Source organism: Eurytemora carolleeae, unplaced genomic scaffold, assembly GCF_000591075.1.
Source record: "Eurytemora carolleeae unplaced genomic scaffold, Eaff_2.0 scaffold428, whole genome shotgun sequence".
NCBI classification, from domain to species: domain Eukaryota; kingdom Metazoa; phylum Arthropoda; class Copepoda; order Calanoida; family Temoridae; genus Eurytemora; species Eurytemora carolleeae.
In genome coordinates, this window is record NW_019396394.1 from 125,574 (window position 1) to 149,724 (window position 24,151).

The 24,151-nt window shown below is 31.1% G+C and overlaps 1 protein-coding gene across 1 annotated transcript in view; it reads right to left on the reverse strand.

Moving 5' to 3' along the window:
* Positions 1-22,289, reverse strand: part of LOC111702363 (restin homolog) — a 30,237-nt gene extending 7,948 nt beyond the window's left edge. Inside the window, exons 1-17 of the mRNA XM_023474022.1 lie at positions 22,022-22,289; positions 19,712-19,809; positions 17,449-17,590; positions 16,930-17,018; positions 15,658-15,712; positions 15,128-15,183; positions 14,048-14,105; positions 13,375-13,459; positions 12,799-12,837; positions 11,313-11,381; positions 10,589-10,616; positions 10,118-10,154; positions 8,936-9,093; positions 7,683-7,772; positions 4,784-4,822; positions 2,043-2,105; positions 710-735 (exon numbers count right to left, since the gene is read on the reverse strand). Coding sequence (XP_023329790.1) covers positions 710-735; positions 2,043-2,105; positions 4,784-4,822; positions 7,683-7,772; positions 8,936-9,093; positions 10,118-10,154; positions 10,589-10,616; positions 11,313-11,381; positions 12,799-12,837; positions 13,375-13,459; positions 14,048-14,105; positions 15,128-15,183; positions 15,658-15,712; positions 16,930-17,018; positions 17,449-17,590; positions 19,712-19,809; positions 22,022-22,213 — 1,324 coding nt within the window. The 5' untranslated portion in view covers positions 22,214-22,289. The remainder of the gene's footprint in view (positions 1-709; positions 736-2,042; positions 2,106-4,783; positions 4,823-7,682; positions 7,773-8,935; positions 9,094-10,117; positions 10,155-10,588; positions 10,617-11,312; positions 11,382-12,798; positions 12,838-13,374; positions 13,460-14,047; positions 14,106-15,127; positions 15,184-15,657; positions 15,713-16,929; positions 17,019-17,448; positions 17,591-19,711; positions 19,810-22,021) is intronic.
* Positions 22,290-24,151: the final 1,862 nt, after the last annotated feature.

The window sequence follows — 24,151 nt, forward strand, 5'->3', positions numbered from 1 at the left end:
GCCCAACTTGGAGAATTAAAAAAGATAAGATTTAAACAATTTACCTTTGTTTTTTTTTTGTTAATGTGAAGCGATTAAAAAACAAACAAAAGAACATTAGAAAGACTCTGTACAATCCTGATAACAATATTGGGTTATCTGCAACCCGTCATGTCTCCTTATACAACCCTGATAACACTATTGGTATTGGTTTATTTCCAACCCGTCATAGCTCTTCATACAACCCTGATAATAATGTTTGTTATCTCAAACCCGTCTTACATCTTCATACAACCCTAGTCCCTGCTAACAATATTGGTCTAAGTAGAAAAATGTTTTAGTTACAGTGATGTTACTATAGTGTTTCTAGCGAACAATACTTTCAGGAAAAATGCGAAAATTTTCGTACGTATTTCGTAAATTTTTTCGCAAAAATTGGCAGGCACTCTTTCGCATTAATGAATTAAGCGTAAAATGGGAAACAATGCAAAATTTCGTAAAAATACTTTTCTCGAAAAATAATTTAGCGAGAAAAAAGACCGCGACAAGCTGCAACAATTAATTGCGCCAAAAACTTGTGGAATTTTCTGTTCTGAAAGCTCAGCATTAGAAGTTTTATTATATCTTAAATGATAATTTCTCGTCCATATTTTCTTCGCAAAATTTTCGCATTTGTTTATTCGCAAATTTTTTTTTTTGATGATTGTTTTCTAAATAACGTTTACTTTACCTAAGAAGACACCCTCCTGAACTCGCCTAAGAACCAACAAATGATTTATTTTAATATTTTCAAAAAGTTTGTTTTTTGTCAAAGTTATAAACAGAATTCAACACTGAATAGTGATACTTTTGAAAGTAAAAAAAAGATAGCACTTTTTTGTGGCTTTAGACGTTTAATGATATTTTCATCAATTTGATTCAGATATAAAGAAAATTTTGATAAAAAAATTTAATTTTTTGTTTTTAGCTAAACCCTGGCTAAATTGTTATGCATGTATTACTGATGAAGAGAAATTTAATTTCATACGATTTGGACATCTTCAAAAATAAGATTACAAAACTGAAATATTTTCTGTTCGCTCTTTATTGTGAGAATAAGATGAAAGTTTTATAAATAAGCTGAGTAAAGGCTGAGCTACTTAATTTATGTGTTAAACTCGCTTTGATGCTTTATTATATTAGAATCCTTAGTGTTTATAAAACAGACAACATGTAACTAGAAAGTAATGGTTTTACACAAACAGAAGCAAAATTTTAAGAATTTGAACCGTCAAAAATAAGACTCAAACATGGATGGTTGAAATTTTAATCGGTGCTTCGAGATTTGAGCCAGCGCAAAGATTTGAACCGGTGATTTGCGGTTAAGTAAGCCGGTTGAAATTCAATAGATTCGGCCTCAGATGGAAATATTTACTCACAGGCAGACCTTTTAGGTTGTGAATCAAGGGATCAAGCATTAAGCAGACAAAATGATAATAAGGGCTGATTGTTTTTATCACAAAACTTCTATCAAAATGGATTTGTCTTGTGTGTCATGGTAAGAATGGACAATTAATGAATATATTCTGAAAATATTTTCATTTACAAACATTGCATCAATTTTATCTTGCATTGATTTTTAATGATTTCAATTTATGATTACTATTTATATTTAAATCCTTGAATTGATCCTGTAACCTGCATATAGATAGGTATAATGTCGTCTTTGATACAGAGACCTTTTTCGGAAAAATATATACTTATTGGTTTTTTACAAGAAATTACAATGGATTTTGAATAATCTAGATATATAGATAGATTCTAACAACCATTATCAAAAGATGTAGGGGCGTCGGCAGCCCGTCAAAGTTATAGTGTGGTCTCTGTTTCATGTTTAAAAACCCATTTTTTAAAAAGTTTTCACGGAAATCACTGTCCACAGAGATCCTTATTTTACACGAATAAGGGGTGTATGGTGCAAACTCAATTGTGCTGACTCCCCCCCCCTCCCAACTGATACCTCATTAGGGAGGAGTAGGCGCCATGCGCAGTAAGTTTAAGAAAATTAATATTTTTGTGGTTTCCTTCGATCCTCTTTAGAAACTGTTTTAGTGAGAAGAATCTTAGGTTTCATGAACTCATCAAATCTAAAAACAAAAAATATTAAATATAGGTTTTTATATGTCAATCAAACTCTATTATTTTAGTACTTATATTTTAAAACTCTGAGTTTTAATAGATCAGATTGTCAAAGTTTAAAATATCCATATGTTAGTACTTTTAAGGGATCGGTAACGCATGTATAGTAACACCTTGTCTAGGTAACATTTCGTATAGTTGCACCTTGTCTAGGTATCATTTCATATAGTTGCACCTTGTCTAGGTAACATTTCGTATAGTTGCACATTGTCTAGGTAACATTTCGCATAGTTTCACTTTGTCCAGGTAACATTTCGTATAGTTGCACTTTGTCTAGGTAACATTTCGTATAGTTGCACATTGTCTAGATAACATTTTGTATAGTTGCACATTTTCTAGGTAACATGTCGTATAGTTGCACTTTGTCTGCAGCATCTCCTGTTACAGCTCCGGGACTGTGAAGAAGACGACATTAGAGAAGAATTAAAGTCGTTAGTTGAAAACCTATGTATAAATTGAATTATAGTTCTAATCTAATATCTGAACCAATTGTATGTGTTCGACAAATAAATCATAATAATAATAGTTGCACATTGTCTAGTTAACATTTCGTATAGTTGCACTTTGTCTAGGTAACATTTCGTATAGTTGCACTTTGTCTAGGTAACATTTCGTAAAGGTAACATTTTATAAACGTAAAATTTCGCATAGGTAACATTTTGTATATTGGTAATTTTTTGTATACATAATTATTCATTAAAGAATGGAGATAGTTTGACGGATAATCGTTGAACCATGGTGAAGAAAATCCGCCAAATTACAACTTTTTCAAAACAACCATGTCTCTCAGATAAGACTATATTAAAGTGAGCACTCATCAAGATACCATAATTGATAACAATTGTTGATTCATAATGCCTGTCAACTATTGGAGGACCTGTGCGTTATTATTTGCTGCAGATAACAGTTTGGCATCCTGTCTGATAGAGAATACCTAAAATCTGATGGATAATAATTCGTTAAAAAAAATATGTTGATAGTTTATCAAATAGCTTATATTTAATGTTTAATTTTTTTACAATTATACAAAAAAATACCACAATTGTTGCTTGTATGAAAAGTTACCTAAACAAGATGTTATTTATACAAAATGTTACCTAGACAAAATTTTGTTTTTACGAAATGTTACTATAAGAAAAAATGAAATATACAAAATGTTACTGATCCCCTTTAAGTTGCAAAGATATAAGGATTACGAAATTTGAGTGTGGGGCGCGGAATCTATTCCTTCTCAAACATTGGTTTCCAGGCTAAGGAAATTGATCGTTGTACGCAAATTCCTAATTTATTGCACTTCTTTCGTATAAAAAAAATCACAGAAATGTTGTTTTGAACTTTGCGCATATTAGGGTGCAAAAGTGAAAACTGATCAGAAAATTCCACGCAACAAATGCAAATATCAATCGTCAATTTTATGCAACATTAGCCATTATTTGCATTTCTAATCATAACAGAGGTTTACAGTAATCGACTTTTTGTGAAGTGTTTGCGCACCTTTTATGTACAATTTATTTGAGCAAAAATATGGAACTCCGCCTAAAATTCTGTTGAATTTGCAAGCAAATTTGAAAAGAAAACAGTAAAATTGCACGGAAATTTGCTTTAGCCATTCCAACTTAAAAATTATTAAATAAACAACAAAATTAAATAGAAAAAGGTAAAAACTAAAAAAAAACATGAAAACTACATGAAAACATGAAAACTAGAAGACAACATGAAAACTAAATGAAAACATGAAAACTAAATAAAAATATGAAAACTAAATGAAAACATGAAAACTAAATGAAAACATGAAAACTAAATGAAAACATGAAAACCAAATGAAAACATATAAACTAAATGAAAACATGAAAACTAAATGAAAACATGCAAACTAAATGAAAACATGAAAACTAAATGAAAACTTGAAAACTAAATGAAAACACGAGAATTAAATGAAAACATGAAAACTAGAAGATATCATGAAAACTAAATGAAAACATGAAAACTCAATGAAAACGTAAAGACTAAATGAAATCATATAAACTAAATAAAACCATGAAAATTAAATGAAAACATGAAAACTAAATAAAAAACATGAAAACTAAATGAAAACATGAAAACTAAATGAAAACATGCAAACTAAATGAAAACATGCAAACTAAATGAAAACATGAAAACTAGAAGACAACATGAAAACTAAATGAAAACATGAAAACTAAATAAAAAAACATGAAAACTAAATGAAAACATGAAAACTACATGAAAACATGAAAACTGAAAAGAAAACATGAAAACTAAATGAAAACTTGAAAACTAGATGAAAACACAAGAACTAAATGAAAACATAAAAACTAGAAGATAACATGAAAACTAAATGAAAACATGAAAACTAAATGAAAACATGAAAACTAAATGAAAACATGAAAACTAAATAAAAATATGAAAACTTAATAAAAACATAAAAATTAAATGAAAACTCAACAACCAAATGAAAACATATAAACTAAATAAAAACATAAAAACTAAATGAAAACACGAAAACTAAACGAAAACATGAGAACTAAATGAAAACATAAATACTAAATGAAAACATGTAATTAAATAAAAACATGAAAACTGAATTAAAACATGAAAACTAAATCACCTCTGAGAGGCCTGGTTAAGCTCCTCTTGAAGTTCTGACCTAAATTATACATATATACTGAGAGTTAATCTAGGAGGATGCATAGAACAGAATTATGCAAAGAGATAAACTAGACTTTTTAAGGTAAAATACGTGCACATCTATTTTTATCTTGTTTATATCTCTGTTGGCTTGTTTGCTTGTATCTAAACGTCTCAATAGCTGAGCTGATCATCCATTATTTTTTTGAGACCGAAACAATCGATCCAACCCGCCTACATAAAACGTGAACGAGTAAATTCAATTTCACTCCAGTGATAACCAGAAAACCATGGAAGAGGAAGACGACATTAAAACAGTACTAAGCGTGGTGGGTGTTGTTACAAAGCAAAAGGTTTTACTTAACACTTAAGAAATTACTAATTTTGTTAAATTGGTCTGTTTACACTGCACAATTTTTGTGTCTCATGCTCATTAACTTAATTATAAAAGTCGTCTTCCTATTTCAGAGTTTTCTGGATATCACTGAGACCGGTAAATCCCTAAATAGGGTCGGATCATACAAAGATTGGACCAGGGTGTCACATGACCCCAGGAAAGGTTTCTGATCGGTAAATGTTTTCTTTAAATTATCAGAAATCAATGAAATCCGATAAAACTCTAGCAATCATATATTTTTTGATAACATACGACGATGATTACAGTAAATATATACACTGAAAAGACAAAATTATAACAGAAATGCATTGAAAAATCTATAGTGAAGTATTTTTACGAATATGGCAAAACTATTACTTGAGAATCTCTTGATATTTGGGATTGAATTTTTACTCCAAGGAGTTGGGGGAATAAAAACTATAAAACTATCAGCTTCAGCCATACAAAGTCTAGTATTCCAGGATATATATATATATATAAAATTATATGTTAAGCCCTTTATATACTTTACAACTCAACCCAGGATATATATACATATATATTTATATAAATATATACATGTGAGGTATATAATATTTCAAACAATTATCCCTGCAAACATTAAGTCTCCGACGAACCGATGGCGAACATGTATTGCAGAATTATTTACCCACCAACTTCGTCCTTGGCACATAACGTGGGTAAAAATGTTTCCTGGCTATAAGCACACTTTTTTGGAAAATATAATCAAGACATATCTATATCATAAATAAATATGGAACAAAATACATATTTAATGCTTATCCATTTTTAATGCTTATTTTACATCTATAGCATATAACTCATATATTTATATATTAGCTATAGCTGGCCAAACGGTTGGACCGAATGTGCTGACATTTTTTAGGGAACCCTTGAGTACACCGGGGGGTAACGTAGGCTAAAAAAATCTATTTTAATTCTTCGAACATTCGAAATAAAATTTCAGTTTGGTCATAAATACATAAAGAATTGTCTGGACCATAAAAATGTTATACATCTATAACTACGTCCTGTGTCAGAATTTAATGAATTTAAGCCACGTCTCAAATCCCCAAAAAGCGGTTTTGACCGCCGGCTTAAATCTTGAAAAATTTAAGCGGAACCAACCATATTTGAGCCGCGGCTGAAATTCTTTAAATTCTCTGGTTTAATAAGATATAATTAGATATACAAAACACGACATTCACATATTGTATGTTGCGTATGGCCGGGCAAACGGATAGACCGACTGGGCTCATTTTTTTTTGTAGACACTCATGGGTACCCAAGGGGTGTTAAAAACTAACAAACTTTTTTATTTTACAGTTTAAATTTTTTTACAATATACTTTAAAAGTTATATATTTTGACTTTTCTATATTTCTTGTTCTTTATTTTCTTCTTGTTTGTACATCTCTAATGGGTCTGTTTGTTAATATGTCTCACCATAACACATGAACCTCTTGACAAAGGAATTGAATATTTGCCACAAACTCTGATTTTCTAATCACTATATCTTTGGAACCAAATGTTGCATACTTTAGATATTTCAAACTATGAACTCTGTTAGATCAAATAATCTGAGTTTGAAGTATCAAAGGTTTACAACATCGAGTTCTAAAGATATTGTGGTTTAAATATTTGATTTTAATCCAAAGACTCAATTCTTCTTAGGAAAATCTGATTCTTAGTTTGTTTCAAAATTTCTAAATTCATTTGGCACGGATATTGTAATAATTGTTTAAATATACAGCTAGATTCTAAAAGCTAGGGCAATTTTACTTTACCGAGGGTTCCAAGACCGTAGTTGATCAAAAATTTGGTTTTACCGTGAAACCTGAAAAATACGCAGAGCGGATCGTTATTTCACTTAATTGTCCCAAGGAACATTGAGGAACTTAAAAGGGAATTGGTCAAAAGGCGGTAAAATAATATAATCCTAGTTTTAAAAAAAAAAACTTAACTTTACTTTATTTGGTTTAAAACTTCTAAATTGAGTTGGCATATAATAAAAATACTACTAATAGAACCCAGCGATACCTAGGATACTCATAGTTACTCCCGCCGTTTACCCGCGCTTGGTGGTAAAGGAATTGACTCTTTTCCACCAACTCAAATTTTCTAATCCCTATATCTTGCAACATGATGATGTAGTCCTTTGAAATTTCAAAAATATTGTTCCAACATTTTTGAAATATCTGAGTTATGCGTCATTGTGTTGCAAAGATAAAGGGATTAGACAATCAGGTTTTGCAGCAAAGACTAAATTCCTATGTTAGTAAATAAAGATTTTAGCTATTTTCTTCCTATTAAAGTGGGCCCACTCAATTTAAATCAAGGTAAGAACATTCCCGTGGTTCATGGTTCATCGGTCAAGGGGTTCATGAGCTATGATCGGAGATACAATCAAACGAACAGAGATTACTACTCTATATATACAAATAGATATAATCCTAGTTTTCAAAAACATAACATTACTAGACCTGAGGTTGTTAAGATTGATTTCAGTTCCCTCTTTGATGTTCTCCACCTTGTCCTCCTGATCCTCCAGCTCATCCTCCACGACCTCCAACCTTATCCGAGGAAAGGATCGATTAAAGAGACTGTTTTATATATTTCAAGAAACTGCTTTCTACCATATGCACTAGGGTGACTTTTTTTTAAACTATTCCATTCTCTTTGTGCTTTATAGTTTTGGATATTAAACAAATACGAAGCAACAAAATTATTTTTGGGGCCTTAAAAAAAAACACAGTTTTTTGGCGACATATCAACCAATTTTGGTCTTGTGTTTACCTATCCTATGTTTATCGATATCCAGTGTTTATCTATCGTGTGTTTACCTATCCTTTGTTTACCTATCCTGTGTTTACCTATCCTGTGTTTACCTATCCTGTGTTTACCTATCCTGTTTTAACTATCTTGTGTTTACCTGTCCTGTGTTTACCTGTCCTGTGTTTACCTATCCTGTGTTTACCTATCCTGTGCTTATCTATCCTGAGTTTACCTATCCTGTGCTTACTTATCCTGTGTTGTTTACGTATCCTGTGTTTGTTTACCTATCCTGTGATTACCTATTCTGTTTTAACTATCTTGTGTTTACCTATCCTGTGTTTACCTATCCTGTGTTTACCTATCATGTGTTTATCTATCCTGTGTTTATCTATCCTGTGTTTACCTATCCTGTGTTTACCTATTCTCTGTTTACGTAGCCTGTGTTTACCTATCCTGTGTTTACCTATCCTGTGTTTACCTATCCTGTGTTCACCTATCCTGTGTTTACCTATCCTGTGTTTACCTATCCTGTGTTTACCTATCCTGTGTTTACCTATCCTGTGTTTACCTATCCTGTGTTTACCTATCCTGTGTTTGCCTATCCTGTGTTTACCTATCCTGTGCTTAACTATCCTGTGCTTACTTATCCTGTGTTGTTTACGTATCCTGTGTTTGTTTACCTATCCTGTGATTACCTATCCTGTTTTAACTATCTTGTGTTTACCTATCCTGTGTTTACCTATCCTATGTTTACCTATCCTGTGTTTATCTATCCTGTGTTTACCTATCCTGTGTTTACCTATCCTGTGTTTACCTATCCTGTGCTTACCTATCCTGTGTTTATCTATCGTGTGTTTACCTATCCTATTACCTATCCTGTGTTTACCTATCCTGTGTTTACCTATCCTGTGTTTACCTTTCCTGTGTTTACCTAGCCTGTGTTTACCTATCCTGTGTTTACCTATCCTGGAGAAGTTTAACCTCGTTCTTGAAGTTAGAGATGAATGACTCCAATCTTTGCTCAAGGTTCTGATCTATTGAGCTCAGCTTCTTCTGTGAATGTTTGAATCCTGATGCTGTATCTATCTCTAGAGTTGCTATTTTCATCTCTATTCTACCCTGTCAGATAACTAAACGATAACTTTACATAGAATGGGGGGGGGGGTCGGTCTCTTTTATTTTAAACAAGATATAAGAAAGTTTCTTCCTTCCTTCCATTTTTGAAAGTATAAAAGTTTTTTTCTTTACTTTTCCTGAAAAAATTGAGAAAAATAGAATCTGCCATTTTGATGCTTTTGATGGTTCATATATTACATAAGTTCAAACATCTACAAGAAAGGAAAGATGTTTATTTAGAATTTAGGAATCATGAATTTAGAGAACATTTTCGAACTTAATTTTCCACTCCCACCCCCCTTCCTCCAGTTTAATTTTCCCCTCCACCCCCATCCTCAAGTTTAATTTTCTTTTAATATCCAGTGAATGAGGCAGCAGATGGTTTAGTTGGTTTATCCAAGAATTAAATATTTTTACAAAAACTTGAAGATATATATTTCTAGCTCTTTGTTTGAGATTCTGACAGAAATGTCTAGATTTATCTAGATTTAATTCAAACTCTAGACAACACTTAATCCTTTCAAGTTGCTATTTTGGATATTTATGAACGCAAAAAATTTATATATTTTCTGCGAACATATATATAGACTATAGAGCCATTTCGAGATGCCCAAAAGTAATTTTGTAAGCTAAGGGATTGTAAGCCAAATTCTAAGTGACCCCCCCATGCAAAGAAAGTAATGGCCGATCGACAACGATACCTTTAAAACCTGATAAAAAACGTGGAAGATATCGTCGTTTTTCTGACTCAAAAAATTTTCTTTTTTCTTACAAGTAAGAAATGCGTAATTTGCTATCGCAGAGAAACCAGAAATGAAAATGAACAAAAAAATGCATATCAGCCAAAGCTTTTAAGGGCTGAACCGGCCTAAAAAAACAGGTCACAGAAAACACATTTTTAAGTACTGCTGGAAAAAGGATACGAAGCCCCTTGGAGGTTAAGGTTAATTATAATGTTGTATTTCTATATTATTTAAATTTAGAAAAACATGGCAATTAAATTAATTAATTGGTTTGTTTTAGTTCCCTTTAGTTCCTCCAGCTTGTTATCATGGGACACAAATCTAAATTATATAAATCAATTTACAAACTTTACATATATAGGACAGGTTACAAACTTTACATATATAGGACAGGTTACAAACTTCACATATATAGGACAGGTTACAAACTTTAAATATATAGGACAGGTTACAAACTTCACATATATAGGACAGGTTTCAAACTTTACATATATAGGACAGGTTCAAACTTCACATATATAGGACAGGTTACAAACTTTACATATATAGGACAGGTTACAAACTTTACATATATAGGACAGGTTACAAAATACCCGCAAATAGGTAACATAGGCTGAAAAAAATTAAAAAAGTTTCTTCTTCAAAAATCGACTTTAAACAATTTTATATTTCTTTAGAAATTCACGAGCAACACCGGGCTCTTCAAATAGTAAAATAGAAGTTCTCATGGGTATAAATTAAAAATCAAATCTGACCTGGAATTTGTTTCTTCAAAAATTACTCCTATAAATTAAAGAAATATGTAGGATTTATATTTCTGTGAAGCTGTCTGTTTATCTGTCTATCCAACTGCCAGTCTGTCTGTTGAGTTGTCAATCTGTCTGTTGAGTTTTCCTCTGTCTCTTGAACTATAGTTGTCTCTGCCTGTTGAGCTGTCTATTTGTGTATTGAGCTTTCTGTCTGTTTGTATAAATGTCTTGGTGTCTGTTCAGCTGTCTTTCTATTGAGTTGATATATGTCTGTTCAGTTGTCTCTCTGTCTTTTATCTGTTTATCTGTGCATTGATATGTATTTCTTTCTGTTGAGTTGTCTATCTGTCTATCTCTGTATTGGGCTACATATATTTCTGTTTAGTTGTCTCTCTATCTGGTGAGCTGTTTTTCTGTCTTTTAAGCTGTTTCTCTGTCTTTTGAGCTGTTTATCTGTCTTTTGAGGTGTTTATCTGTCTATCTGTCATTAAAAAAATTGTACATATTTCTGTTGATCTGTTTTTTTTATCTGTCTTTTATCTGTCTGTTTATAGAGATGTCTTTCTGTCTGTTGGGTTGTCTTTATGTCTATCTGTCTGTTCAGCTGTCTATCTCTCTATTGAGCTCTTTAGTTGTCTCTCTATCTGGTGAGCTGTTAATCTGTTTTTTTGAGCTATCTTTCTGTCTATCTGTCTGTATGTCTGTAAAACAAATGTCTATATATATTCCCCTGGTGTTGAGAGTATAATGTAGAGAAGGATAGATATTAAACCAACCACGCAGTTTAAACTCAACAAAACTGTCGGAACATTCAACATTTTAACAAAATTCATCAAATAAAATAGACAAAGATTAACTTTTGTATATTTAGACTTGGATTAGGTTGGAGTGGTAGAAAGGGGGGGGGGGATTTAAAACAGAAAATTCTGAAAATAGACAATATTTTTACTTTTTAAAATGTGCACTATAGGCATTGAGTCTGTGCCAAAAAAATTCTGATTTTCTAATGCCTAAATTTGTGCAATAGAATGTCATAATAAGCCTTAGATATGTCAAAGTATGAATTCTAGTAGACCAAATATTCTATGCTTTAAAAATAAATGTTTTAAACCATATGCATCAGGTCACAACGATTTAGGGATTAGAAAATTTGAATTGCAGCAAAGACTCATTTTTTTCAGCCGTTTTTGTAATTCAAATATTATGACATTTATATTATCAATATCAATTTAAAAAATCAAACTTTAATAATACAAAAAAGTATAATTTTATGAATTTTAATATGAAAAATCTTTTTCTACGGGGCCCTATAGTTATTTTTACATAATTCAAAAAGTATTGGTCTGAGACTGTTGAAATTTTCCCGTCAGGACAAATGGAGGAAAATGTACGCTAGATTGTGACGTATGTATTTTGCTTAATCAACTACAGTTTTATAGTCTCTAACAAATCATACTTCTTAAAACTAGTTGTTGTTTGTGAACAAACTTGACACATATGTCTCTACGCAGCATAAATATCTCAGTCGATCAAAGCTGTCAATGATGAACACATCTAAAAGTGAAAATCTTTTCCCTTGCTCCCTTTCTAATTTTGTCCTTACTTCAAACTCAGCTCCCCGCCTTAGCTCCATCCTTACTTCTAGCTCATCCCTTCGATCCAGCATAGCGTACATTTTCCTCCATTTGTCCTGACGGGGAAATTTTTCTGACTTTTCTTAAATACCCATAGCAATCCCATTAGGCATCAGGCACACTGCTTAAATGAGTATTTTTTCCTGTCACAAACTAAATCTTTGTTTTGACCCACTTGCAGCTGTCAGGTTTTGATAAATTTAACTTTTTGGAAAGCCGAAGACATAAGGAAACGGAAAGCACAAGTTTTGCAAAGAAACTTTTGCAAATTATTTGCAATTGTTAAAGAAAATTTTAGTTTTTCTTAATTACAAATCGAGTTATTTAAACTTTTTTCAATGGCTTTTCAAAAAGGTATATTTCATTATTTTTGGACATTCTTTTTTGCAATCATTATTACTTTGATAACTGCAGTAGAAATTACAATTTTTTTCAGATTCTAATAGTAGAGCATAAGAGCTTTCAATGATGTATCGTTGGTCTGCATTTATGGACATCAATCATGGGATTTAGAGGGTTGATAGGGTTAAGATCTATTTTTAAAATACAGATATATATAAATGATCAGTTTTGAATGCGTGCCTTGTCGTGTTCTATTGTCTGCTATTTCTGTTCTAAACTCTAAATTCAGCTTCTAATGGATTCTGTTTAACCAAGTTACAAAGTGGAACTTATTGGTTTACGGGAAATCACTTTAATGCAAAACTTCTTTCTGCGAATCTTTTAAAATCAAAGTGCATCCTTGCATTTACTGGGGGGGGGNTTAAATTACATTAGTTTGTTCATCTGCTTAAGTTCAGGACTGTTTTATATTTTTAATCGAGTCATTGATGCTAATGTAACTTTTTGAAAACTGAATTATTATTGCACCTCTGAAACCAGGAATGGAAAGTAAAATCGAACCCTGGGGAGACCATGTAACTTTGCATCCCTGCTTTTAGAAAGCTTTACTAGAAAAATGTTTTAAATCTCTTATTAAGTGAAATATTTAGGTCTGATTACACTGCACAATTTGTGTGCCTCATGTTTATTGGACTATTTAACGTCGTAACTTGAGTATTAAAATCGGCTTCCTATTCCAGAGTTTTCTGGTTATCACTGTAATAATCAAAGACATTGTTAGATATTACTTTTATTGAGATTTTTCATTATAGGTTCCTGAACGCAAAGATTTAATTTTCTGATCAAAATCCAGATTGATCTCCTGATTGATCGTCTTCAACCTACCGATCCTCTCCTCAACCTGACTCAAATATATCATGGGTTTACCTTTTTCTTTTCTTTTTTGCTGATTTTGTTCATCGAAAGCGTTTTACAAGAAAAATTTAAGTCAGTAAGTTTAAAGATTGTTCAATTATAGACTGAAAAAGCGATTGATGAAACTGATTGCATCTCGTACTTAGTTCGTCCTGGTTAGTCCAGGGTAAGTTCGTTTTTTCATGTACTTTCCTTTAGCGTCAAAATTTGGTATAATGTAAGGAAAGCAAATGATTTTTTTTTGTCTTTAACATTTGGCGTTCTTTCCATAAGACAAATTTTAACCCTGTCAGCAATTTATGCTAAAAAAAGACCCAAGAACTATCCAAAAACAACGCAAAAACAAATGTGTTAAATTGATTTTCCAATTTTGATTTCTTTCAGGAAAAAGAAATTGCTGTGTGTTATGAAAGCAAACTTCAACATAATAATGTTTCGAAATTTAGGATTTTTTATGGAAATTTTCTAAAAAACGATCCGAAACCATTAACAACACTAGTTATATGGAAGAAGTATTAAGAAAAAGAAAATATCTATAATTTGGAAAAGATAAAATTAATTATAAATAATTTACCTCAATTACTGCACTTTCAAACTCACTGAACTTTTTCTCTGTAAATTCTGTGATCTCTCTAAACATTTTAAACATTTTAATATTTATCAAAATTTGTTTGAAAAATATTGATAAAATTCTCTAAATTTGAATATTTTCAATTAATCTTGTAAGGCTGTTAGATCCAGCACTACAACCTTGCAGAGGAATAAACCATTATCATTTATCAAACTGTATCCAATAAATGCTGAAGAAATATAAAATCTACAATTTTCTACTCATGGTTTCTGAATTTTTTTGAAAACCAACATTTTTGTCTAGAAATGATTTTTATTTATTTTAGGACCCCATCGAATATGGGAAAATTGTTATTTGGATTTCATGCAAAGAACTATAATGACATTATTTCTTTTGATTAGAGCATTATTTATTTATGAAAAAATAGAAGGGGTATAGGCTGAAACCAAGACACATTAGGAATTGTGATCACTGCCTTTATGAGTTCTATCTGATGTCCCTGTCTCGAGAAATTTGCATAAACCGTGTCAACGTTATACCAAAACTTGTATATATAAGATATGGAATATTCGTCTACGTTCACATACAGCAAATACGCAACGAATCTAAAAACTACAATAACCCAGAGGAGCTTTAAACGGCTTTTAAACCTACTAAAAAATATAGATATAGTAACAATAAATGTCAATGTATAAATTATATTGAACGTACAATTAGATATCTTACTATTTTGTCGTGTCGCGGATGATAAGGAGTGTTTACGGGTATTTGTAAATACTTCTGAAAATATAAACCAGGTTGTTTAAATGTTGTTTTCCATTTTTGGCGGAGAGTACAGAGAAATTGTTGGGTATTGATTTGGTTTGGAACTTGGTAAAGACGACATTATGTAGGGGGGGTTAGAAGGTGGATTTATGGTCAACAAGCATACTGGTCATGTGTCTCCATCTGTAAGACATGCACCAAGACTTGTTTTATTTCCATCAATATTAGGTAAATATGAATTCAAAAGGGTGAATTGCCAATAGTTCTAGAATTCAAAATACAAAGTGGAAACCTTTTTAAAGTACACCCTTTATTTACCTGATTTCTTCTTCATGATCTTCAAATATTTTCTCAGAGTCTTGTAAACATTTTCCCTGACGGCAAAAATAAAAGTTAGGAAAATTGTTAATTTGAATTATAATCAAATGACCTTTTTGATCGTCACTAAGCTTTCTGGGGGCTAATTTAATATTGCACCAATTTAAACGTTAAGATGTTGTTTTTCAAGCGGTCGTTTTTTCCTTGATATTGTAAAGCTAAAACTGATTAATTTTTTTAATTTGTTGAAGATCGACATTTTTCAAGGTAAAATATTTTTTCAATAAACCTTCCCTTTTCTTGCTCATAAGGAGCAATGCAGAAATTAACAAAATTAATCACTTTTTTAGTCAGAAAAACTACAGTATTTTTATCAGAATAAGGTTTCAAGGGCACCGTTGTAATTTGGACATTGCCATCTTTGCATGGTCGCTTCGTATTATAGTCCCTTATAGCTAATCTATGAGTAAAAAACGTTTGAAAAAAAAACTTTATTTACTAAAATGGATTTAAACTATTTGTTCTTTTACCTGTCTTTCCAATACAGCCTGTAGTTTACCGAGTAATATATCATGTTCATTATGCCTAATAGAATTAAAATAAAGAAATATCAAGATTTTTAAATTGGAGAGAACAAATATTGATGTGCATGTAAAATAAAATATATAAACAACAAGATTTAAGGAATTATGTTTAATATTTTGTTTTCTATATGCCTTGAATTTTTGTTTGTTATTCACTCTTACATGAAAATATTTTATAATTTCTGAGATCCAATAAAAAAATTGTCAATGCTTTTTAGCGCATTGAGAAATTAAAATTTCTAAGGGGAAGGGAGTGTAAAACAATTATTCCCCCCCGCGGCCACCGAGCACCTTCCTTTTACATTTATTTTGTAACAATGCTTTTATTCTTATTTAATTTACTTGTGCAATGAACAACTTGTTTAATGAACAACTTATTTGTGCAATACATACATACTGGTGCAATGAACAACTTAATTGTGCAATGAACAACTTTCTTGTGCAATTAAACAAATTACTTATGCAAAAAACAATTTACTTGTGCAATGAACAACTTACTTGTGCAATAAACAACTTACTTGTGCAATGAACAATTTACTGGTGCAATGAACAACTTACTTGTGCTATGAACAACTTACTTGTGCAATAAACAACTTACTTGTGTAATGAACAACTTTCTTGTGCAATAAACAAATTATTTATGCAATGAAGAACTTACTTGTGCAATGAAGAACTTACTTGTGCAATAAACGACTTACTTGTGTAATGAAAAACTTACTTGTGTAATGAACAACTTACTTGTGTAATGAAGAACTTGCTTGTGCAATGAACAACTTACTTGTGTAATTAACAACTTACTGGTGCAATGAACAACCGACTTGTGCTATGAACAACTTTCTTGTGCAATAAACAAATTACTTATGCAATGAACAACTTACTTCTGTAATGAACAACTTACTTGTGCAATAAACAACTTACTTGTGCAATGAACAACTTACTTGTGCAATGAACAACTTACTTGTGCAATGAACAACTTACTTGTGTAATAAACAATTTACTTGTGCAATGAACAACTTACTTGTGCAATAAACAATTTACTTGTGCAATGAACAACTTACTGGTGCAATGAACAACTTACTTGTGCAATGAACAACTTACTTGTGTAATGAACAACTTACTTGTGCAATAAACAATTTACTTGTGTAATGAACAACTTACTGGTGCAATGAACAGCTTACTTGTGCAATGAACAACTTACTTGTGCAATGAACAACTTACTTGTGCAATGAATCATTTCTCAGATCTTTGAACCTACTCTCAGCCAATTCCTTTATCTCACAAATACGACGCTCCGTCTGTTCTTTTACCTTAAACATGGTCAAACTTGAGTTGGATTTTGTAGATCAGTTTTAGTGTGAAATATTTTTATTTTTTACAAAGAAACTGACAGTGCAGAAATATTTGTTATTGCTCGCTCTTTCCGAACATGAATTACAAGCACAAGAATATGTAATAAAAGTTGTCCCTTTTTTCTTTAGTTTTAGAGGAGTAATTTATCAATTCTGATTGTAACTCGAACGGAATAGAGATTTTGCCAACAGCTCTTTGTAATTTCGCAACCCAATGCCCTTTCTTAATCATTTCTAACCAAGAATTCTGTTCAATCAAATAATCTGAATTTGAAATATTAAAATTTTACACCACCATATAAAAATCATAGTTTATTGCAAAGACTGAATTCCTTTAAAACTTCACAATTCAATAAAATATTCATGATTTGATGACTAGCACTTTTACCTGTTGTGCGTCCATATCTCCCCGTTGTACCAGATGCTTGGCGTCCAACCTAACCTTCTGACAATCCAGCTCAGCTGCTCGTTTTATGCAAAATGCTTCACTTCGAATTCGCTCTGCTTCGTCTCGCCCTGCTCGCGCTTCTCTGAAGTAAGAAATGAATTCGCGGATTCTATGAAGTCATGTAAAAGTATATTTAAGTTTAAAGTAAGTTTAAAATAAGATGGGATCCCTGTCTATTAACGGAGTAATATGGTAACAAAACAGGACAGGGATTTAGGGTCTAAGTACACAAAATAGGAACATTAAGCAAGTTAATTACAAGTTAGGAACAAAATAAAAGAGCTGGGAACATAATTCGTAAAACATAAATTGATGATCAAAACATGAAGGTACAAAAAAAGGAAACATACACATGCCCAAAAATGCCATTCATAGGAACTTAATGGTCAATAATAGGAACATAAAGCGGGAATTGAAAACAAAAGGAAATTACTAGGAAAGTTATTTGCCACGTAAATTTAAAATTAGGAACATTATTCGAATTTTGATTAATGAGTATAAGGAACATTAATACGCATATGCAAGTTAGATAGGAACAATATTATAATATTTTTTTTAGAAATTTTTGTTTCAATTTTAAGAATTTTGTGTTTCTATATTTAGAATTTTTGGCAGGCCCGTAGCACGGTAGCTATAAAATGAAAAAAATAAAAGAATTGGAAACGAAAAATGAAAAAAGGGAGAAAATTGGCATTAAATCTATTTTTTGTGTAAAGGATTATTTTTTCTTCAAAATTGAGTGCTTTCTGAAATAAGTTATTTGGGAATTTTTTTCTATCCTGTTTTTCATGATTCAAAAATGTTCAGTAATACAATTATTTATAGATTACCCCAAATCTAAACATCTTATATCTCCATTTTTTTTCCTGATGCAAATAGCTTCTAAAAAAACATAATGCAAAACAGGCAAAATATCTATCTTAATAAACTATAATGTGTGCTGAGCTGGGAACTTTAGAATGTGATATCCTTAATCCCGATCGGAAAATTGATCTGGAGATAATAACAAGAGGAGAACAAGCATAATATAATCTGGAGGCTAAGAAAAAGAGGAGATCAAGCATTATTCCCGATATCCACCAATCAAAAATTCCCAGCTCAGATAAGTTAAAAATCTAGTTTTTGAATCTTTAGTTATTAATTTTGATCCTTTTTTTTGAGTTTTTTAGGTAAAAAAAAGTTCCCCTGCGGCACCCTTTTTTTTTGTACTTAAATTAATCCAGCACCCCCCTACATCAGCCCCTGATCGTCATATAATTTTAGAATAAATACAATAAAATAAAAGTGTGCTTTCAACCATAGATAATAATCCAACTTCCGGTTCTTGGATTTCAACATTTTTTAAGTTTTTGAAAAGTTTATATCTAAGGAAGCAGAGCTGGGATTTTTAGAATGGATACCCTTTAATCCCGACAACTTAATCCGAATATCCAGCGTGGAAACTTTTAATTTTAGTCCTTAATCCACTCTTTTTCTCTTTCTTTTGATATCGGTATATTATTTTCTCCAATGAGAGTGCAGGAATATAGTTCGTAAATTGTATTGACTAATGACAGCCTTGAAAACAAATTCTATCCCATGAGAGAAATCCGCAAATCAAGAATTTGTTGTCTGCCATTTTGTAAATTAATCGGTGAAGAAAAATATTTAAAAATACGTTTGAGATTCTTTTGTAACCAATTTTAACTAATGTATGAATAAATAAATGGGTGAGAAATTAAGTGAAGGCCCTTCCAGTCAGGAAAAAGAACCATGCAATCTGGCGTTCTTAGAATCCAATTTGTTGATCTAGATATTTAATCTCGAGACTAACCTAATCTCGAGATATGTTATAATCTTGAGATTAGCAAAAACAGAGGATTAAGTATTAATCCTGATATCCATCGTCAACTATTTTTTACAATTCTATCAAGTCGATTTTTCATACTTTTGCACGGTTGGATTGATGCGGTACGTGAAAATCTTTCTTTTTTTGATAATTTAACATGCTATATACTTATTTTGTAAACCAAGACTGGAAGTTTGATGAATAATGTGATTTTTCAAAATTCCAACTTGCAAGTTTTCTGGAGATTATAAAAAGTCTGCTAAATAATTTTTGGTTTTCTTTATATTTAGACTGCATACGCCGATTTTCAGTCGAGAAGGGGAAGGGGGGTTGTCAGTTAACGATTGAAACTCAAAAAGAAGATTAAGGATTTACCTGAGAAGGCAATGAAGAATTGCTGACACTTTCCTCCAGCCTCCAGGTCCATTAGGAACCAGGACCTCACACTCTTCCAGGCTCAAACCACTCAAATCCTACAGTGCATTTTTTCGTGAAAAACGAAATTTTTCGTGAACAAAAAAATTTACGATGGACGAATGACTTGGATCGTTCAGAGAAATTTAAAACATCGTTTTCTAAAGTCAAGCGAAAAAATGCTTTTTTGAACTGAACGATTCAATTTTTCTTAAGACTTTGAAAAAACTATCGCTATCTGAACAAACGATTTTTTCTAAAAAAAAATTTCCAAATGTAATTTATTTTCCGAATGATAGAATTTTAAACAAACTTTACTAAAATAATGATTTTATTAACAAACGATTTTACTGAAAGAACGATTTTACCGAACGATCGTTCAGTGAGAAAACAAAAGAAATATATTGAAAATAAACAATAATTTGTTGGACGAACAAAATCATCGTTTTTTTGAACGATTAAAAAACGAACGATGGGTCGTCCACAAACGATGAACGAACAAAATGGAAAAAAGACAAACGCGCAATTCTCTTAGAAGGGGACAGCAATTATATTACTTTTATAGAATTATAGTTTAGGGAACAGCAATTAGAATACTTTTATAAATTATAGTTTAGGGAACAGCAATTAGAATATTTTTATAGAATCATAGTTTAGGGAACAACAATTAGAATACTTTTATAGAAATATAGTTTAGGGAACAGCAATTATAATTCTTTTATAGAATAATAGTTCAGGGAACAACAACTAAAATAGAATTATAGTTTAAGGGACAGTAATAAGAATACTTTTATAAAACTATAGTTCAGGGAACGACAATTAGAAAATAAATTTTTATAAAACTATAGTTTAGGGAACGACAATTAGAAAACTTTTATAAAACTATAGTTTAGGGAACAACAATTAGAATACTTTTATAAAACTATAGTTTAGGGAACAACAATTAGAATACTTTTATAAAACTATAGTTTAGGGAACAACAATTAGAATACTTTTATAAAACTATAGTTTAGGGGACACCAATAGTTTATTAATAGTATTAAATGAAATAAAACCCTTTATCGATATTATATAATAGATTCCGATAAACCCGATGAAAATTTGATCAAAAATTTAAGGATTTTCAAGGAAATATTCTAAATAAATTGAATTGAAATGTATCTATACAGTATACACACTAGATTGCAAAAGTTTACGGATTCAATGTTCAAAGTTTTGTGAAACACTGACTTTTCTAGGATTCTCAGGAAAATTCAAACAAAGGAATTGAGTCTTTGCCACAAACTCTAATTTTCAAATCACTATATATTTGGAACCAAATGTTGCATATTTCAAACTATGAATTCTGTTAGATCAAGTAATCTGAGTTTAAAATACTAAAGGTTTACAACATCGAGTTCTAAAGATATTGTGGTTTAAATATTTGATTTTGTTCCAAAGACTCTATTCCGTTGGAAAATAATTTTTGTATTCAGGCAAAATTTAGGGACGACTCTTGGGAAATATCAAACAATTAGATTGTCAAAGAAAAATAAAAAATAAATAAAAACTTAAAATAAATTGTAAAGATATCACTGTCTCTGTATTTATCAATAATCTGTCATCAATATACCACCGTTAACGACCAAAAATCATTATTTAACAATATACCACCGTTAACGACCAAAAATCATCATTCAACAATATACCACCGTTAACGACCAAAAATTATTATTCAAAATATACCACCGTTAACGACCAGAAATCATTATTCAGCAATATACCACCGTTAACAACGAAAAATCATAATTCAACAATATACCACCTTTAACGACCAAAAATCATAATTCAACAATTTATCACCGTTAACGACCAAAAATTATAATTCAATAGCATACCACCGTTACCGACCAAAAATCATAATTCAACAGCATACCACCGTTAACAACATCAACAACTAGCCAACATTGATGGTTGGATAATGTTAGTTAGTTAAGTTAAAAGCGAACGATCATGAGAACGTATCAGAGCTAAAAAAACGTGCCTATTAGGACGTCACACTTGTACTTCAAACTCTTGTTTTATTATTAAGAATATCTTTAAAAGAACTGAGTCTTTGTCACAATCTTTGATTTTCAAATCTCTCTTCTTTGCATGCTAATGCCGTAGACCTTAGATATTTTAAACTATGAACTATGTTGGATCAAATATTCAAAGATTGAAATACAAAAGATTTAGATCATCAGGTTACAAAGATTTACAAATTTTTAAAATATTGAGTTTGAGGCAAACCTGGGGTAATTCATCTTCCTTACAAACAGTTAACCATGTGTCCATGCTGAGCTCTAGTAGTTCTCCTTCTCCTCCTTCTCCTCTGTTTTCTCCTCTTTCTCTTTTGTTTTCTCGTCTTTCTCCTCCTGTTTCTCCTTTTTTCCCTTCGTTTTCTGTAGACTTTCCTTCTGTTTTATTCTGCTTGAGAGCCATTATTTATTATTAATTTATTTTTCACCAAAAAAGTCCAGATAGAAAAAAATATGATTATTTGCATATAGTGAATATCTGATCTGAAATAAATCTAGATTAAAGAGAGTGTTCTCAAGAAATGATGGTGATTGCTATTAATCCAACTTCAGCTGTTGCGTCTAAAAGGAGAAAATGGTTGAACACGACTCATACCGAAGAATGTAGCGTCCATACAAATTCAGAAAGTTGCAATATTCGACTCGGATCTTAAAAAATGTATTTTATTCCAAACAAATCATTCAGAAATTACTTAAATCGACGAATTTTTGTCCGCTAGGTGTCTCTCCCATGTGGAACCATGCAGAAACATCGAGAGCAGAGACACCTGGCGGGCAACTATTCGTCGTTTAAATTGCATCATATATATAAACAAATTAAGATAGAGGTATAATTTTGTTTAAAAAGCAGGCCTTGAAAAGTTTGTCTATGGACATATCTCAACTCTAAGGGAAAACTCATGGGAGGAGGGGCAGTGTTCAATTGCTGTGTTTCTTGTTAAAAATCCAAAATTTGAGTTTTGGATAGTGAATATAAGATTGGAGATTGTATTGAAGAAATTAAGCTTTTCACCGAATTAAAGAAAGTCGGTTGAAAAGAAAGGAAATAGAAGTATTAGATAAATTGAAGCAGTCAGGCAGAGATTCCTAGACCTCATTTTCAGGCCATTCAAGCCTCAAGGATACAATGAAGAAAATATATCAGAAAGAGGAGGATTAAAGCAAAATGGCCCCGGGGTGGGGAGGGGTAAAGTGTTAAAGGGACAGTCAGCGATAATTTAGTGACTTCTAACATTAAGAATTTGCCATCATACATTTATCGTTAAAGAAGAAACTTTATTTAGCAAGATTTATAGATACATTATCTTTATCTTACATAAAGTAGAAAACTCTGTTTATTTGTTTGTTTGTCCGATATTAACTCATGAACCCCTTGACCGATTTGCCTCATATAGGAAATATTCTTAGCTTTGTTTTAAAGAGTAAGTTAAGTGGGTTTGCAATATAGGGAATGTTTAATTTCCAGGCAAAGCTGGGTTCCTAAGTACTAAATAATGCTAGTCTCTTAGATTATGTTAAAACAAATTATAAAAGATAATAATATAATTTATTATATTATTGGAACAAATGTAAGAAACATCTCATTCAAAAAATGAAAATACAGGGTGTCCCAAAAAACATGGGAATTCAGTGACGAATAGTATATCGTCTTTGCTATGAATTAGCATTGTAATACCTAATTTCAAAAGCCATAATATTATTATGTCTGCTAGAGTTTATTTTATGAAAAGGGTAAAAGACTGTAAAGATGTGTCTATAATGTCTCTGCAAGATGAACAGTGAAGACTGACAAGTTTACTCTGTTTGTATACTGCAATTTTCTTGTTTTACTAAGTACAACCGTATGCAGTCAAAACATAAACAAACAAAATGTAAACATAGCAGACGAAACTCTTACAGATTAAAGCTTTCTCAGTTGGTATCACTATACTAAATCAAAGAATTATTTAAAAAGACGATATCGAATTCGTCACTGAATTCCCATGTTTTTTGGGACACCCTGTATCATACCAATTATTTTATGATTTATTTGATGCCTTTATTGAAAATATTATGATGTAAAATATATTTTAATTTGCTCCAAATTCACAAATGTTTTAATTTTATAATAGATAAATTATTCTTGAAAACAATCAAATTATATCTTACTTCGTAATAAAGCATGTAATAACCCCCTTATATGTTCTTTTAGAAAAGTTAATAATATATCTTATTTCAATTAGATTTGCTAAAATTTAACAGAACTCATGCCAAAATAAAGTAAATTTTACGTCATATTAGAATCTAACATGTTTACCATCAGAACCAAACTGTTTTTTTTTACTTTACAAGCTGCATGGTT